Here is a 19590-nt window from a genome sequence, read left to right on the forward strand (position 1 = left end):
CACATATAGCTATAAAATCTCCTTGTTCTCTCTCGCTGTCTCCTCCCGTTGCAGGATAACCTGCGATACTACGTGGACAAGGTGTTTTGCTCCATTGTGAAGTCCAGCATGAGCTGCCCCACCCTGATGTGTGACGTGTTCTTCTCCCTCCGACACATGGCTGTCCGGCACTTTCCCGGTAAGGGTCCCCTTGTGTCCTTTTTCATGCACTTGGCAGGGCCCTAACCTTTCACTGCCGCACCGGCTATAATGTATTGCCAGCCTCGTTGACGGTGAAGTGGTTAGGTGACCACGGCGGGGGGCTGAAATTAAGTGATGAGCGCTGGGTTTCATGTAGTTTCTGTACGGAAGGGGTTAAACGGGAGTTAAACTTTCTGTGATGTACAATAAGCCCCTGAGACTGAACATGTAGATATACTCTGCAATTCTCATCCCCTAAGCACTAAATCCCACACTTTCTCACACTGTGCACCCCCTGCTAGAAAATATTTCTTCCGCAAATAATGAATTAATCTTATAGCCGACTCATCAGACTATCACTAACAAAACTGCCTGACCGATCCCAGGCGGTATTGTGTCCTGAGCTTGTGAGGGGGAAGGACGCATAATAAGACCCAAAACTGCCTCTCCGTTTGTGCACACAGCATGGGTGGTCTATGTTCATTATAAGGGCTATCTGGCTATAAGACCATATTTACTAAGCAATGTTATTCCGTAAGACACCTTCCAGCCTATTCAAAGTGTCTTCTGGAACAATGTATGATGCTGGAAGGCTGCAGTGTATTGAAATGTATTCCTTATCCTTCTGCTTCTCCTAGAAGAGCACATTCCTTTGTTGTGCACCAGGGGTTGTACACAGGAGCAGTGAGGAGGAAAGGAGAAACCGGAGCCCAGAGGGCTTAATACGGAATCTCAACACACTGCAGTGCCTCTGATACGTGTAAATAACATCACAAATTCCTGCCCTTAACCCCTCCTGGGATCCGCCCCATTCACAGACCGTGATCAAACGTCCAGGTTCTCGCATCATTACTGGTGCTGAGAATCGGAAATGACAGCATTGCATGTGACGTAGCTTGGGGACCTCATGTATTAATCATCAGAGCTGCTGGATGGGGGGGATTGTAAGGTGATGCATCTCATCATGTTCAGTGGCTCAGCGTCTCTGCTTTATTCTGTTTAGCTGCTTCTTGCTCCTGAGCTAGTAGGACAGAGGAGGCAGCTGAATGAAGAGGTTTTGCACAGTAATTTTCCGTTCGTATGCCAACTCTCCTCTCCTCCTCTCACCGTCCCGCGTGCTTCCACGTCTCATTCCGCTGCACATCAGCCACACGCTCTCTCTTTTTAGGCTTACTGTTTGTTTTCTGCTCGCTTACTAACCGAGAAAAAACATCATGAAATCCCATTCATGCCTCGTAGTGCGGTCATTTCATGCTGTGTGCGCAAATACAGGTGTCTGTGCTGCTGGCCACGTGTGCGCGCTATATGCATGTGTTTGTGCGCATGTATATATTTAATTTGATATATTTTTTTTAATTATTATTACACACTACCTGTATAGGAGTGGGTGTGTATGTATATATGTGTGTCTCATATACACCCACATATGCATACACACGTATCTATAAATGTGTGTCTGTGTGTCTGTGTGTGTAAAGAGTACATGCATGTAGATATGACATCGTGGCCAGTGGCATGGGAGACACCTGTACATGCCAGGCATTCCTGTGTGTGACACATTGTGTTATTGTGTTGTTGTGTTTTTACCCCTTGTGTGCTGGAAGGCGGCATTGCTCTGCATGTTACAGGTATTGCTTGTTCTGTGGTGCTGGCCCTTCCAGTACTGAAGGGTTAAGTGTCCCCGGTTAAATTCTATCCGTGTGACCCTCGTGTCCCTCCACAGATGACCCCCATGTGCAGTACTCGGCTGTCAGCAGCTTTGTGTTCCTGCGTTTCTTTGCGCTGGCTGTGGTGTCCCCTCACAGCTTCCACCTCCGACCCCACCACCCGGTGAGTGACCGGCACACTGTGTCCCCATGAGAGAACCCTTTCTCTGCTCAGGCCACAGAACGTTCTGAGCTGCACAACCTAGAACAACGTTATTGAACCCGTTTGCCTTGTTTACAGTATTCAGGAATATGCAATATATACTTCCCTTTATAGCTACGGCGTTTGACCACTTTGCAAATGTATTTATGAAAGTCTTGGTTGTTAATAACGCAGCTACAAATCTCTGAGTACAGTATATAACACATGCTGCTCCTGTCGTCTTGTTAATATTGTTTTTTAAAGGAGTTTTTAAAAAAAAAAAATGGCTTGACACTTTTGCTGCCTTCCGGTTACTGCTTGTTATGACTTCTACAAAGGCATGTTTGTTATAAATACAACAAACCAAAACGTGCAGTCTGAGTCTCCCCAAAACGTTCTATTTCTGAAAATGTTTATTTTTCTCTGCTTATTTTGAAGGATGCACAGACGTCTCGGACATTAACGCTCATCTCGAAAACCATCCAGACTCTTGGGAGCGTGGGGAGCTTGTCAAAGAGCAAGTCGGTAAGTTCCAACGTCAATTGGACAATTGGAGGCTGGGGGACGCATGTGTCCTGCTGCACTACATCTACAAAAGCAGAACGGGGCAGTCCCCAAGGTTGCACCCCACAATGCCATGCGTAGCAAGCCACTGTGGGATGCAATTTTGGGGACTGCCTGTTCTGCTTCTGTAGACTTTGTGCAGCAGCCGTGGGTTTCCCTGCACCGGTCCCCGTGCACTCCCTGGCTGCACCGGTGGTGGTACAGTAGATGACCTTTTTCCAGCGCTGGTTATGTTGGGTTTTAGCACTGCCCGTTCACTACAGCTGGACGCTACTTTTGTTTTTCCTCTCTTTTTTTTTTTCAGTCCAGTTTCAAAGAACCGTTTATGTGCGACTTCTTCCGAATGTTCGAAGAGGAAACGTACACAGCGACCGTTAAAAAGGTATCGCTGCTTTTTATTTTAATCTTCCCTCTTTACATACCTTTGTCTCAACAACTTGACAATGAAATATCCATGCACACCCCCTACCAGGGCTCTTCTGCTGGCGGATGCGGGGGATCTTGATGTGGCCCTCAGGCTCTGCTCATGCTAATTTTATCATTGTTTATGGAGCCTAGTGCTGTTTTTCACACTGAAACTCGTAAGTTGAGGTAATGGAAATATGTATAGTGAGAATGTTATAAACGGGTCCTTAAATGTATCTGAAATGACATTACAACAAGCTTGCGGCCTTTCTACTCCTAAATGTTTTCTGATCTGGCCCCTTTGGGAACTAGTTGTAGAGTCCTGCCCTATCCTTAAGCCAGTGACATCTTATGGGAAGTGTCTGAACCTGTTTAAAATCTATATAAAACTCACTTTTTGTTAAGATCTATTTTAAACAAGAGGTACCCTCTGTGAGTCGTCTTCTGATTTGTGCTGTGGTTGGTTGTTTGGTTTTGTTTTTTTCACCTTTTTTTTTTTTTGTTTCATTTTAGTTTTTAGAGGAAATTTCATCTACTGAGAGTAAGGAGCCCAGTGGAATGAGCCATCCTTTGATCCTTAAAGATGGGTAAGATGGAGGAATATACATTCAATTATTCACGGACGTGAGCACGTTGCACAGACAGGACTGAAGTGTAAAATATACACTGATGTAGACAGCAGAACTGTAGATGACAGGTTTGGCAATAGTGCCCAATGTCAGGCAGTAGCTGCAAAGTCAAATAAGATCTCATCTTGCATTAAAAGGGGAATGGATGGAAGGGAAGTAAGCATAATTATACCCCTCTATAAAGCATTAGTAAGACCCACACCTTGAATATGGAGTACAGTTTTGGGTACCACGCTATAATAAAAAACTGACATATTGGAACTAGACAAAGTGCAGAGAAGAGCCACCAAATTAATAAAGGAATTAGCGGACACTACTGCTTTTCAGATGTAGCTGTAAAATACACACCTTTACAGAAAAGAAAGGTATACAGGGATATATGAATTATGTAAACAGGGGAAGGATGTTGATCCAGGGAGTAACAATGTCCAAGAGTAGTGTGTGTGGGTGCACAGCAGGTAAGGAACAGGTCATGTCGCAAATGAAAAATATTTATTGGTGCTGCATATTAAAAAACGGTGGAGGGTACAATACTCCAGGACATTGTTGGACTTCTGGATGAGGCTGCACGCCTGTGGACATTAAGGGGCAACAGTGAGTACTTTATTCTGTATATGGGACTTTCCAAGGAGGAGGAAAAGTAATTATACTTTTGTCCCACACCTTCAGGCATTATTCAGTTCATTCACGCCAAGATCGAGTACTACACTCTTAACGCATATACCCTCTCATTTGTCTACATTCACATGGATTAATGGTGAAACCAAGTATTTGAGCTCCCACATATCCAAACAATCACTGCTGATCCAGGGAGTAATCTGATTGCCAATATTTGGAGTCAGGAAGGAATTTATTTTTCCTCTTATGAGATATCATTTGATATGTCACTTGGGTTTTTGTTTGCCTTCCTCTGGATAAATATACTGTAAGTACGGATATAGGATAAAGTATCTGTCGTCTAAATTTATGATAGGTTGAACTTGATGGATGTATGTCTTTTTTTCAATCTCTTCTACTAAGTAACTATAGAACTATGTATACACATAAGACTGAGACCCCCAATGTTACATCCAACATGACAAATCATATAGTTAAACACTTCTCTGTTCTCTCATAAGTGAGGGTCACTTAGTTAAATTCTTTCTCCAAAGCATTTGTAAGCTTGCAGACCACATGAAGGTGTGACCTCAGCTCTACTATGTAACTATGTGAGAGCGTTGGAAAGGGGACACCAAGTGTTATAGAAAGATATGTAGTTACATTGCCTGAACTGGCAAAGTTGTGATTTCATGATCACTTATTTCAGATGCATAGTTCCACTGAAGACTCGTTTGTTGTGTTTCTTTGGGGGCGGGGGAGTCTGCCGATTTTCCATTACGTGGTAGCATAAACTTTTATTAAAAGGCTATTGTTATCATTTCACCTTGAACAGCATTTTATGACGAAATCCTTGTGTGTTTGGTTTTGAGAAATGTTGATGTACCATTTTCATTTTTTAAAAGACTGATATGAAATCACATGTTTAAGGACTGTAGATATCCTGTCAGTGAAGGTGTTAAGGCACTGCAGACCCTCTTGGTAGTGAAGGGGTTACTTGGGGGGACAGGCGGATAAGACAGCGAGGTTTGGGATGTCGCAGACCTTGGCTGTGTCTGGCTCGGTGCCCCTGAGCCGCTGTGTCCTCACATTCTGTTCCTGCTCTCTGCCTGCCCTTAATAGCAATGTGCACCTGGGTGACCCCTGCATGGCTCGGGGGGAGCAGGGCTTTCAATGCATAGGGGTGTCGGGGTGAGAAGGGCAAAATAATGGCTTCAGGGAATTCTAGGAAAGGGCAATATTGGAGCAACTCCTAAAATAGGCAAAATAAAAAATGATTATATGTACTCTGTGTGTATACACACACCTTGTATATAGTATGTATGTCTCTTGAATACATTGGTGTACATGTGTAAATATACTTTTGCTCTCTGTAGTGTGTATATGTATGTGTGTACATACACACATACATATACACATAGACACATAGACACATACACATAGACACACATACACATAGACACACATATACACACACACACACACACACACACCTCCCCCTCTTTTGGCTTTGTTCTGTAAAAAGTTTATATTCATCCGGAAGGCACTTAAACACTGTCAGGGGACGCTATGTGATGTGTTGCTGCAGTTTCACTCACACTTCCAGCTCCCACTGAGAGACCTGAGACCCAAAAACATTCACAGGACCATCATGATTTCCCACCCTCTGGGTGGCCCATTAGCACTCTGTGTGTGTGGGTTCTGGGTGATTTACTGACTGGGGGGGAGGGGGCGGTTCTTGTATAGCCACCACTCCTAATACAGGTGAACCCCGTTATAGCGCGACCCGTTATAACGCGGTTTTCACGTGGCTCCCGTTTAAATTTTTTTTACATTTTTAAAAAAAAAATTTGCACACACTCTCACTGCACACACTCCCAGCACTCACTGCACACTCTACACTGCACACACTCTCACTGCACACACTCCCAGCACTCACTGCACACTCTACACTGCACACACTCTCACTGCACACACTCCCAGCACTCACTGCACACTCTACACTGCACACACTCTCACTGCACACACTCCCAGCACTCACTGCACACTCTACACTGCGCACACTCTACACTGCGCACACTCTACACTGCGCACACTCTACACTGCGCACACTCTACACTGCGCACACTCTACACTGCGCACACTCTACACTGCGCACACTCTACACTGCGCACACTCTACACTGCGCACACTCTACACTGCGCACACTCTACACTGCGCACACTCTACACTGCGCACACTCTACACTGCGCACACTCTACACTGCGCACACTCTACACTGCGCACACTCTACACTGCGCACACTCTACACTGCGCACACTCTACACTGCGCACACTCTACACTGCGCACACTACACTGCGCACACTCTACACTGCGCACACTACACTGCGCACACTCTACACTGCGCACACTCTACACTGCGCACACTCTACACTGCGCACACTCTACACTGCGCACACTCTACACTGCGCACACTCTACACTGCGCACACTACACTGCGCACACTACACTGCGCACACTACACTGCGCACACTCTACACTGCGCACACTCTACACTGCGCGCACTCTACACTGCGCGCACTCTACACTGCGCGCACTCTACACTGCGCGCACTCTACACTGCGCGCACTCTACACTGCGCGCACTCTACACTGCGCGCACTCTACACTGCGCGCACTCTACACTGCGCGCACTCTACACTGCGCGCCCTCTACACTGCGCACCCTCTACACTGCGCACCCTCTACACTGCGCACCCTCTACACTGCGCACCCTCTACACTGCGCACCCTCTACACTGCGCACCCTCTACACTGCGCACCCTCTACACTGCGCACCCTCTACACTGCGCACCCTCTACACTGCGCACCCTCTACACTGCACACCCTCTACACTGCACACCCTCTACACTGCACACCCTCTACACTGCACACCCTCTACACTGCACACCCTCTACACTGCACACCCTCTACACTGCACACCCTCTACACTGCACACCCTCTACACTGCACACCCTCTACACTGCACACCCTCTACACTGCACACCCTCTACACTGCACACCCTCTACACTGCACACCCTCTACACTGCACACCCTCTACACTGCACACCCTCTACACTGCACACCCTCTACACTGCACACCCTCTACACTGCACACCCTCTACACTGCACACCCTCTACACTGCACACCCTCTACACTGCACACCCTCTACACTGCACACCCTCTACACTGCACACCCTCTACACTGCACACCCTCTACACTGCACACCCTCTACACTGCACACCCTCTACACTGCACACCCTCTACACTGCACACCCTCTACACTGCACACCCTCTACACTGCACACCCTCTACACTGCACACCCTCTACACTGCACACCCTCTACACTGCACACCCTCTACACTGCACACCCTCTACACTGCACACCCTCTACACTGCACACCCTCTACACTGCACACCCTCTACACTGCACACCCTCTACACTGCACACCCTCTACACTGCACACCCTCTACACTGCACACCCTCTACACTGCACACCCTCTACACTGCACACCCTCACTGCACACAGCTCTCACTGCACACAGCTCTCACTGCACACAGCTCTCACTGCACACAGCTCTCACTGCACACAGCTCTCACTGCACACAGCTCTCACTGCACACAGCTCTCACTGCACACAGCACAGCACTCAGCTCTCACTGCACACCCTCACTGCACACAGCACAGCACTCAGCTCTCACTGCACACCCTCACTGCACACAGCACAGCACTCAGCTCTCACTGCACACCCTCACTGCACACAGCACAGCACTCAGCTCTCACTGCACACCCTCACTGCACACAGCACAGCACTCAGCTCTCACTGCACACCCTCACTGCACACAGCACAGCACTCAGCTCTCACTGCACACCCTCACTGCACACAGCACAGCACTCAGCTCTCACTGCACACAGCACAGCACTCAGCTCTCACAGCACTCAGCTCTCACAGCACTCAACTCTCACAGCACTCAGCTCTCACAGCACTCAGCTCTCACAGCACTCAGCTCTCACAGCACTCAGCTCTCACAGCACTCAGCTCTCACAGCGCACTCACAGCACACAGCGCACTCACAGCGCACTCAGCACACAGCGCACTCACAGCACACAGCGCGCACACAGCACACAGCACCCTCTCACAGCTCACAGCACACAGCACCCTCTCACAGCACACAGCACCCTCTCACAGCACACAGCACCCTCTCACAGCACACAGCACCCTCTCACAGCACACAGCACCCTCTCACAGCACACAGCACCCTCTCACAGCACACTACACCACACCTCCCACTCCCTCTCCCTACCTTTGGTGTCGGCTGCTGAGATCGGAGCGGAGCTGGCATCAGGAGAAGGGGGAGGGGGGTGAGTGAGGAGAAGGCTGGGACTCGGAGGGCCGCGTGGGCTATGCCGTGGAGGGCCGGTAGGTGTGGGAGCCTGGGGGGGAGGGGAGGAAATGGATGCCGGTGGTGGGAGGTAAGGAGCAGGTTGCGGCTGGATTCGCCGTTGCTAGGGGACGTGTAGGGCTTCCGGCCACCTCTTCCTTCCCTCCTCACTTCCTCCCAATCAGGCGCGCGGCGGCCATTTTTTTTTTTTTTAAATTAGCGCGACCCCGGTTCTAGCGCGGTCGGATCGGGTGGCCCCCGAGGACCGCGCTATAACGGGGTTTAGCTGTATAAATATATATTATATATTCTGTCCTCTCCCTCCCGACAGGGAGATGTATAAACGGGCCCAGGGCAGAACCAGGATCGGGAAGAAGAATTTCAAGAAGCGATGGTTTTCTTTAACTAGCAGAGAGCTGGCGTACCACAAGCAGAGAGGTAATGTTGTGGGCGCATCATCCCAGGGCTCATGCTTGCCCCTTTCCCTAATACTTGTGTAAACAGAACACCAGTTCCGCTCTGCCGAAATATATGTGTGAATTAGCTTTCAACCCGAAATATACATGCTCCCGTTTTATTCTGAATCATGCTGCAATTTCGTTGGTTTCCCCCCCCCCCCCCCCCTTGCTATTTGGATATTGACGTGGAATTGTAAACTGTTCTGGAAAAAAGAATTTTCTTAAGAAATCACTCTGCGGATTAACATTATCATTTTTTTAGCACTGTGCGCGCGGAACTTTCTGTTCTGTGTGTATATCTGACTTGCAGAAACAGCAGGTGGTCAATTTAAGGCTTCTGGTTACAGCAGAAAGCACTTTAAATGTCCCCGTGGTGGGGAGGACGAAGGCAGCTTGGTAGAGTATTTGAATACAGTATAGGTCAAGCGGGAGGAGTAGCAATCTCCCCTCTGGTAGAGAAGGGGTTAACTTGATGCCATTCCTCCATTGTTGTTACTTCTTTGCAGATAAAGACCCGGTGTTCAGCATTTCCATCAAGAACATCCTGGCCGTTGAGAAGCTAGAAGAGAGTGCCTTCAATAAGAAAAATGTAAGTGTTACATTGCAAAGCGGAAACCGCACAATCCTGGAACATGGCACAGGGCTCTAGGGGTCCGCTGAGCAGCAGCAATCTGTGTTGATCACCGGGTTGGGGCAGCGTTTTTCCAGAGCCGGGCAGCACTTTTTCCCCCTTTCCAGCGCCGGGTTTATTTTTAAAACTCGGTTGCTACGTTCAGGAGATATGTTTGAAATAATAAGTGTCTGGGAGGTTAAAATGGAGCAGTTTAAAAGTTCTATTCCAAAGTATGGGGAAACAAACACAACACAGACAAACAATTTCATCAAAGTGCAGGTCTCCTCTAAGGCAGAGCTACAAAGCAGAGCTCTACTCACAAGTTAATAAAGACGTTCTCCTTTTAATGTGGCAGCCAAGAACAGTGGAATAGCATGGACCTTTCTTCAGTTTAAAAGTTACCACGGTACCCTCAGGCGATAGTTAAAGAAAATCCTGTTTTTTATCACTAGAGAACTTTATTTGAAAAAAAATAATAATAATTTAAAGAGCAAGACCTGCTCAGGACAAGATACGAACATAGTATGAGTTAAACTCGAATAGGATTCTGTGGGAGATTTATACTTTAAATACATCTCGCGTAATGACGCAACCCCAGTTGGCATGAAAGTTGACGCACCCGCCCACGTAACCCCTTAATGCCTCCCGAATCAGGAGCGCTCCTGATCTGTGAGACATTACTGGTACAAGTCTTCTGGATGGTCTTTTCATTATTGCTATTCATGCCCTTTCCTTTGTATATTCTCACTGAGTATAGTGGGTGTGTATTTGGGGGTCCATGTCCTTTTTAAGATTATTTACATATGGTTCAGTCATATTAACTTTGCGCTTTTCATGTTTGTTCCACTACCACGTAACCCCTTGTCTGCTGTTTTGAATGTTGTTTCACAATAAAGTTCTGATCATGGCACTAAAAAGCACAGGGAAGCGTCCAAGCCCAACTTTAAACAAATCAATACTAAATACTTTTAGGTGTCCGTTACTGATAAAAAAGCAATGCATCACCTAGATGAGACCCATTAAACAGGTCACCGGAATTACGTCATTGTGGTCCTAGGAGGGGTTGCCCATTTTAAGGATGTGGTACTACGGTAGCTGCTTTTAACATAGATTCTCAGGGATAGAAATAAATGGCTGCCATGCCCTCCTCGAAAAATCTGATAAGCACATTTATGTAACCCTGCAGCGCATTGCAAAGGAAAAATAAATAAGAGCCACCTCTGGGCCTGCGAAGCGGTTAGATGAGTGTTTCCACCCTCCCACATACATATAAAACCAAACTTGCTGTCCCCAGAGCTGCGAGAAGAAAAGCAAAACGCAGAAGCTCCGGGCACCGTAAAACCCGCTGCTACCTGCGGAATGTCTGCTCTGCCAAATGGGACCCCACTCCCACAGAGCGTGTAACCTGCCCTCCCCTCCCCTGCCATTCCAGATGTTTCAGGTGATTCACAGCGAGAAGCCCCTGTACGTTCATGCCAGTAACTGCGTGGAGGCCAGCGAGTGGATCGAGGCGCTGAGCCGAGTGAGCCGGCGCAACCAGCGGAGACTTGTCACGTACCACCCTTCCGCTTATCTGAACGGGAGCTGGCTCTGCTGCAAGGCCGCGTGCGAGAATGAAGCGGGGTGCTGCCCGTGCACTGCGTGAGTATAGCCACCTGGTACCCTTTCAGTGTTAGCAGTGGGAGTGGGGCCCAGCTGGTTACACCATAAATCTATCACCGCCAGTAGAAAAAAAAATATGAGAGGTAAATCCCTATTTGGTGCTACAAAACCGGAGTGGTTAGAATAAATCCGTAAACATATGTATGATTTATACATGAAAAATGTACCTGAAACCATCAGAAATGGGCAAATGCAATAGATCTATAGTCTATCCACTAAGCCCAGTAATATGGGGGATAATGCGGTAACCACCTCACCTGATGTCCCGTGCGGAGGATGATATATAGCGGGAATAAAGATAACACTGCTGCCCGAGGGACGGGCCCCGCGATAACAGACCCCCCCCGTAGGGCGTGTGGGTCACCCCCTGCTAGTCCGTGGGAGGTGAGTGGAATGCCGTGACCACACTGGCTAAGGATTAGATGATTCAGCTGAGAGTAGATTACGGTTCTCACGATGCAGGTGATACAGTGATGCAGATAAACAGCCTGGTTCCGCTATGCATTTTTTCGGTCCCGGTTGGAAACAGGAGTATAGTGGTAGAAAATGACTGAGCACAGCAAAAACGACAAAGGGCTGGAGGCAGGTAAAATATGATTATATAATAGGCAGAACAGCCACAAAAATGAACGGACAAAATAGGTCCTCTGACGCGTTTCTCGTCGTGGAGGTGTTTTATCAAAGAGTGACCTGTGCGCTGAAAAAAACAAACTTAAATAGCAGTGTCCCGGTGGGAAGGTATTTCGCACCAAATACACCCGATCACATTGATTGTATAGGTCTAGGTGACTGAAGCCCGCAGGTCAGAACTACTGAGACCGCCATGATGGGGGTTAACTAAAGATATAAACGTGACACATTATGACACCGATAAGTCACACTGTCGGCAAGTGGAATAAACAGTGTGGCAGAAAAGTGTATTATGATATGAATCCTATAAACACAACCTTTTTTGTTTGGAGGAACCTTTGAAGTATTTTCGAAAAATCTCGGGGAACCCCTATCTGGCTGACACATATTAGGTTCGACAGGGGTCAGTCATAAAATTTCACACCTCACGAACCACCTCTATTTCCCACAATCTACCCATGTATTTCTCTCCCATCCGTCTCACTAACTCTCCACCCTCCCGCCTCGCATGTATTTATCCCTTGCGTCTCACTCTTACTCCCTCTTTTCCCTCTTTTCCTCACTCCCTCCTGCCCCCCTCTCTTCTCTCACTCGTCCTTACCTTCTGTCAATTACCCCAGTCTCACTCAATCCACCCTACAATATACATACCAAAAAACCCACCCCCAGGGGGAGGGGAGGGGGTCTGTTGTCCGTAGGAGGAACCCCTGAGACTACTTCACGGAACCCTGGTTGGGAATCACTGCTATAAACACTCATCCAACCATAATGAAACATTGTATACAAAATAAATAAAACAAGGTGAAAACAATTGGGAAAAAACTCTTTGAATAGAGTATAAACTGAAGAACACATTAAAAACAACCCCTCAGAGAAAAATAAATAAAACCATTAAAAGTAAAAAATAATGTATGTGAAGTAATATAATAAGTGAAACAATGATATTAACACAACAACTATGTCTGAATGTATAACGAATATAATCAATCAATAAGTACTGTATCTTAATTGTATGGGAAAAAAATTGTTTTTGGATAACCTTAAGAACAGCCCAATTAACTAAGTAATACATAATAACCGCATAATAGTAACTAAAGTTATATACAATATCTAACAATACACAACAGATATAAATATCCTATCATTATATACTGTTTAATAATACTGCACAATCGGTTGGATCAGCATGGGGACGTTGAAAATTCTATAACATTAAAAAGAATGCCTGGGTACTGGATGCAATACATCACCCTTCTTAATAGAGCGGACATGCTCCATGAGCCTCATTTTAAGAGGTCTGATAGTGCATCCACCATAGCCCTTACCACAGCCACATCTAAGGAGATGCACCGTGTGGCTGGAATTGCAATTGATAAAGATGTGCACAGTCCGCTCTATTTTGGGTTTCAGTTGATTGGATTCGCATATTGGCATATGACACAATGGCCACATTTGGAAATGTCCCTGAATGATCCGGGGTTGATGAATCCCTCTGGTGTTCCCCCGAGTAACTTCTATTCCTCCAGGTCTCTAATATATTGTAGATGGATACTGATGGATAGCGGTTTTAACCGTCTGAAAGGTCTGATTCAAAACTAGAGGTATCAGTGTCAGTAAAAATGGTGACAAAGGGGGGTGCGCGATTGTTGTGCAATCCTCTGCCAAATACAAACAAGAAGCACTTAGCCAATTGAATGATCATTGTGCCTATCGTAGGCTCACAAAAGATCCAACCAACATCTTTCTTCAAGAATTGAGGGTCTTACTTGACATGGGTAAAATACTATGTTTTGAACACCAAAGAATTGGACTGTCTCTATTCTCCACATCCTATTGTGCATATCTTTCACTATCTCCCAAGGATCCATAAGTCGCTCACGTGTCCCCCCGGACGTCCTATTGTGGCGAGTACTGGATCTTTGGGAGATGGACTTTCACGATATACCGATGGGTATTTACAACCCTTGGGTCAATCTTTACTGTCTTTTTGTTTGTTTTTAGAGACACTAACGATCTACTTCTTGATATACAAAAAAATCAAATGGGAGACAAGCTATAGATGGGTTACAATGGATGTGACATCTTTATACACAATAATCAAACATGAATAGGGCATTGCTGCCATGCAACATTTTCTTCCGCTTTCTAACCTAGCTCCGGCACTTTGCACGTTTCTTTTTGAGCCGATCACTTTTTTACTTGCACATAATTATTTTAGTTTTGATTCACAATTCTATTTACAAATGAGGCACTGCTATGGGCACTTCATTTGCACCTGCTTTTGCTAACTTGTTTATGGTGTTGTGGGAGTCTATTTTTATCTACAGTGATCACAATCCTTTCAGACAACACATTACATTTTACAGATCTTTTATTCATCTGGGATGGTGGCTTTTCTACACTTCGAACTTTTTTTTCACACTTAATAATGACTGATCTCACATTCAGTTTTGCACATAATGTTCATCATATTTATTATTTAGATTTGATGTATATCGATCTCAATGGAGATGTATAAACCGATATATACAAAAAGTCCAATGCTAGAAATACATTTCTTATGGCAGACCGTAACCATTCAAGACCCCTCAAGAAGGGCATTCCAAAGGGTCAATTTCTCAGGTTAGAGTGTTCTACGGAGGATACCTTTGAGACACAATCCAAAGAGTTAGCTTCCAGATTTTTAGCCAGAGTATATAGTGAATCCCATGTCAACAAGGCCCTCAATGCTGTTAAAACAACGGACCGTGTAGATCTCTTGCCAGTGAGTCGAGTGAGACATAAGCATTCATTTCAAGATCGAGCCAAATCAACACCATAGTTTATAACAGCAGTGCGCAAACTGGGGGGCGCGGGATTTTTCTGGGTGGGCGCGGGTGGTTGCAGTGGCCCCGCGCTCTTCCCCGAGGCATTTACAGTAAATTAAATGCCAGGGGATGGCGCCAGGCCTCTGCAACCTGTACTTACCGGGATTCAGCCGGCTTCTGCTCACGTCGCCATGACGCCGCAGGGTCATGTGACGTGCCGCGTCGTTACGACAACGCACGGAAAATTATGCTGCGGGGGTCACGTGACCATTTGACGCCGGGTCACTCGGGAGGGGTGGTGCGAGTGCAGGGACCAAGACACCGGGTCGCAGCCAAAAAAACTTTGTGCACCCCTGGTTTATAGCACAGCAATGTAGACCGGCAGATCGTATATGGTCCATTATTAACGAGCATTGGGGCATTTTAAAGTTGGATAGAGATTTGAGCACCAGCCTTAATGAAGGACCCAAATTCGTTATTTAGAAAAGTTAAATCATTAGCGACCACCTTGTTCCCTAGCCTGTTCGATTTTGATTCTAATGATTGTAGAATAAGGGGTATTCCGAAGGGCTTCCACAAATTTGGACATTGTGTCATATGCCAATATGTGAATCCAATCATAAACTCAAATGTTTGAAACCCAAAATAGAGCGGACTGTGCAAATCTTTATCAATTGCAATTCCAGCCACACGGTGCATCTCCTTAGATGTGGCTGTGGTAAGGGCTATGTTGGATGCACTATCAGACCTGTTTAAATGAGGCTCATGGAGCATGTCCGCTCTATTAATAAGGGTGATGTATTGCATCCGGTACCCAGGCATTTTTTTTCATATATGATAAAATCAAACCGCGCTCATGCTTCCTAAAGGGATCTTGAAGTAGATCAGCTCTTCCCTCTTGCTGCTGCTGTGTTGTGTGAAGGCACCCCTCCTCCACCAATAACCGTCATAGGGAGGCTCCAAACGTCAGGTGTAAATGCAAAATAAACACAGAAGCGCACCAAGGGTCAAGATTTATGTAATAACAATAAAATAAATAACATGTAAAAACTTACATATAAGAATATACAGGTCCAGTAGATCAGTGCACAGGTGATCAGTTCGAGTTGGTTTCTGGGCGCAGGGGGTAAGTGCTGAGGCTTACAGATCAGTCCCGCGCGCTGGGGCTGGCTTGCTCGGCACCACTCTGTTGTTACTTCCAGGTTGCGGCTTCTCGCAGGACCCTTATATAGTAAGTAGCCCACCACAATCGCCGGTATTTCAAAACACATCCCACTCGAGCGAGTAGGAGAAAATGTCTCTAACTTCTTGTGGGAGGGCTAGAGCTTGTTCAACCACAAGTCTGGGTACCAGTGTGCACTGTGTGAACTCCGCGGAGTGGATGTGTTTTGAAATACCGGCGATTGTGGTGGGCTACTATACACGGGTCCTGCTAGAAGCCGCAACCCGGAAGTAACAACAGAGTGGTGCCGAGCAAGCCAGCCCCAGCGCGCGGGACTGATCTGTAAGCCTCAGCACTTACCCCCTGCGCCCAGAAACCAACTCGAACTGATCACCTGTGCACTGATCTACTGGACCTGTATATTCTTATATGTAAGTTTTTACATGTTATTTATTTTATTGTTATTACATAAATCTTGACCCTTGGTGCGCTTCTGTGTTTATTTTGCATTTTTTTTCATGTCCACATGGTGGCATTGAGAACTTTCCTTTCTCGGTTGTTGAGCATGTTCATGCACCCCCCTTCGGGGGGTGACAGATTGAACATGCTCAACAAACGAGAAATTTATTTTATTTCGATCCAAGACTATTCTATACATTAGACATTCTCATGATATAGAATTTTCTAAGTCCTCATGCTGATCTGATCGGTTGTGTAGTATTATTTAACAGTATATAAATACAGTATATTTCTCTCTTGTGTATTGCTAAATATTTTATATATCATTAATTACAGCACTATTAATGTGGTTATTAATATGTATTATATAGTGAATTGGGCTGCTAAGGTTATCGAAAAACAGTCACGTACAATTAATTGAAATACAGTACTTATTGATTTATATTTGTTACACGTTCACACAGTTGTTGTGTTAATATCATTGTTTCACTTATTATATTACTTCATATATATCCTTTATTTTTGTAACTTTTGTTGGTTTTATTTATGTGTCTCTGAGCGGGGTTTGTTAATGTGTTCTGCATTTCAGTTTATCCTCTTATTCCAGCAGTGTGCAAATTGGGGGGCGCCCCCATCACTTGGGGGGGGGGGTGGCGGTTACAGAGGCCCTGCGCGGAGAGCGCGAGGCCTCTGTAAATTTACTTACCGGCTTCAGTCTCCATGGCAACGCAGCGTCAAATGATGCCCGTCAAATGACGCCGCAGGTCACGTGACCCCGCAGCATCATTTGACGCTTCATTAGAGGTAAGGGGGGCGCGATAGAGTAGGAGAGCAGGCAAGGGGAGGCGCAGCGCAGGAAGTTTGCGAACCCCTGCTCTATTCAACAAGTTTTTTATTTATTTATTTTTTCCAATGTTTTTTTTTTCACTTTGTTTTATTTATTTTGTATACAATGTTTCATTACGGTTATATGCGGGTTTATAGGATTCATATCATAGACACTTTTCTGCCCCACTGTTTATTCCACTTGCTGACAGTGTGACTTATGTTCTATGTCAAGTTTATATCTTTAGTTAACCCCCATTCATGGCGGTCTCAGTGGATTCAGTAGTTTTGACCCGCGAGCTTCAGTCACCTAGACCTATACAATCAATGTGATCAGGTGTATTTGGTGCGAACGACCTTCCCACCGGGACACTGCTATTTAAGGTTGTTTTTTTCAGCGCACAGGTCACTCTTTGATAAAACACCTCCACGGCGAGAAACGCGTCAGAGGACCTATTTTGTCCGTTCATTTGTGTGGCTGTTCTGCCTATTAATCACATTTTACCTTCCTCCTGCCCTTCGTCGTTTTTGCTGTGCTCAGCCTTTTTCTACCACTATATCACTGTCGGTAGCACTCTCCTACTGCCCCATATAACTCTAGTGCCCCTTATAGCTGCTCCCTGTAACTCATAATGCTCCATATAATCTCTCCCTATACCTACTCTAAGAAGGTCAGAAATACTTTGATACTTTCACAGTAATTGATGCACAAACCTACATTACACGATCAACAACAAAACAACCGCTTGTTCGATTATATACAAAGGCTCAGGAAGTTCGGGCTGTCAGTGTAGAAGATTGTGACTGTCCTGAGCTGTACATGAAATACCAGCAGCCAGATGTCAGACTGTTCTGTGCTGGGCACAGTGTGTAACGAGCCAATTAATACCTTCTAATTAAAGTGCCGGCTGGTTTATTTGAGCCGCATGTCACGTCTTCTCCTTGCAGAGATGTTCCAGCTGACGTGGAGTTGGATATAGACGGAGACCGTGAATGTGAGCAAATCTATTCCCTGTTCAGCGCGAGTATGCCAAAGCTGCACAAAATGGAAGGTGTGTTCTCATCCCCAGTGTCTCGCCCTCACCATGTGAACTCCAGGCACTTCTGACAAAGACGCCGAGACGGCACAAAGTCCCTGGTTTGGTCTTCAGTTGTAGACCATTTGTATCATTAATGCAATCATTTTAATCTTGTTAATTTAAGTCCCTTAATTGGAAGTCTGTGCGAAATACATATTAATAATATATATGTTCTGCATGTTGACCATGCACATGAGACCTGTGATGTTTGGAAAGCTCTGCATCCATAATATCTCCAGTGAACATCTCAAATGTTGGCCCATTCGCCCTTTGATTGCCCCATGGCGTAGCCACCACGTCATGTGGTCCGGTAGCCCAGAGGCCCCATGACATGGCAACTACAACATGGGCTTCCTGCTCGCCCGAAACTGGCCGCTTTGGTGGACATCCCTCCACTGCCAGTTGGGGCCTGGACCCCCAACCTACAAGTAGAGCTTGTTGGGGTATCTTGAGAGCATGGGTGAGGTCATGTGTAAGTACATACAGTACGGGGGTAATAGTAATAATGAAATAACTGAACAACTAAAGGTAAGCAGTGGTTGGATGCTACATTTTTTTTAACTTGTCTCCAAGGCTGGGTTAAGGGCTTCAACAAGCTGGAGGGGGAAATGTGAGAAGTATTTCACGGAAAGGGTAGTGGATTAAAGGAATAGCCTTCCAACAGAGGTGGTAGTTTGCTAATACAGTAAGCGAGTTTTAAAATGCTTTTGGGATAGACAGAAGGCTCCATCATAAACTTGGAAGAAAGCGAAGGCCTGAGGTTTTATAGCAGAATGGGCTGACTTTGGTGGCGGGGGTTAGGGGACCAAGTGATTATCTGCTGTCCCATTCTATGTAACTGGTGATTACTTGGTGAGGTTTTGGTGAATTAATTTTAACCGGATATTTCCAGAGGCCTGTGGAAGCATCGCCGTGTACCAAGGACCCCAGAAAGAGCAAAGCGACTACTCCCACTTCACAATCGAAGACTCCGTCGAAACCTTCAAGACCCTCCAGCAAATCAAAGCGATCACTGAGAAGCTGAGCGAGCCGCATGAGAAGCGTACGAAGAGGTCGACCAGCGCAAAATACGGCAGCCAGTGAGTAAACCAGGCAGCGGGTAATGGGAGATTTAGCGCACAGACTTTAAATTCCACTTCTTAAAGATAAAAGGGCTGGGTTGTCCACCATCCAGTTTTTGTAGCATAAATGTTGCTGACATGTTTAGAAACATACAGTCTGTAAAGCATTCCATCCAATGTTTATTAA

The 19590-nt window shown here is 46.0% G+C and overlaps 1 protein-coding gene across 2 annotated transcripts in view; it reads left to right on the forward strand.

The window, feature by feature from the left end:
• RASA2 (RAS p21 protein activator 2) overlaps positions 1–19590 on the forward strand; it is a 92361-nt gene that overhangs the window by 68472 nt on the left and 4299 nt on the right. For both annotated transcript variants that reach the window (XM_075570220.1, XM_075570221.1), the window contains 10 exons: positions 55–178; positions 1904–2010; positions 2467–2553; positions 2897–2974; positions 3511–3584; positions 8979–9085; positions 9612–9694; positions 11151–11359; positions 18212–18315; positions 19235–19421. In XM_075570220.1, the coding sequence (XP_075426335.1) occupies positions 55–178; positions 1904–2010; positions 2467–2553; positions 2897–2974; positions 3511–3584; positions 8979–9085; positions 9612–9694; positions 11151–11359; positions 18212–18315; positions 19235–19421 (1160 nt within the window). The remainder of the gene's footprint in view (positions 1–54; positions 179–1903; positions 2011–2466; positions 2554–2896; positions 2975–3510; positions 3585–8978; positions 9086–9611; positions 9695–11150; positions 11360–18211; positions 18316–19234; positions 19422–19590) is intronic.

The sequence above is a fragment of the Ascaphus truei genome, chromosome 14 (assembly GCF_040206685.1).
Source record: "Ascaphus truei isolate aAscTru1 chromosome 14, aAscTru1.hap1, whole genome shotgun sequence".
NCBI classification, from domain to species: Eukaryota; Metazoa; Chordata; class Amphibia; order Anura; family Ascaphidae; genus Ascaphus; species Ascaphus truei.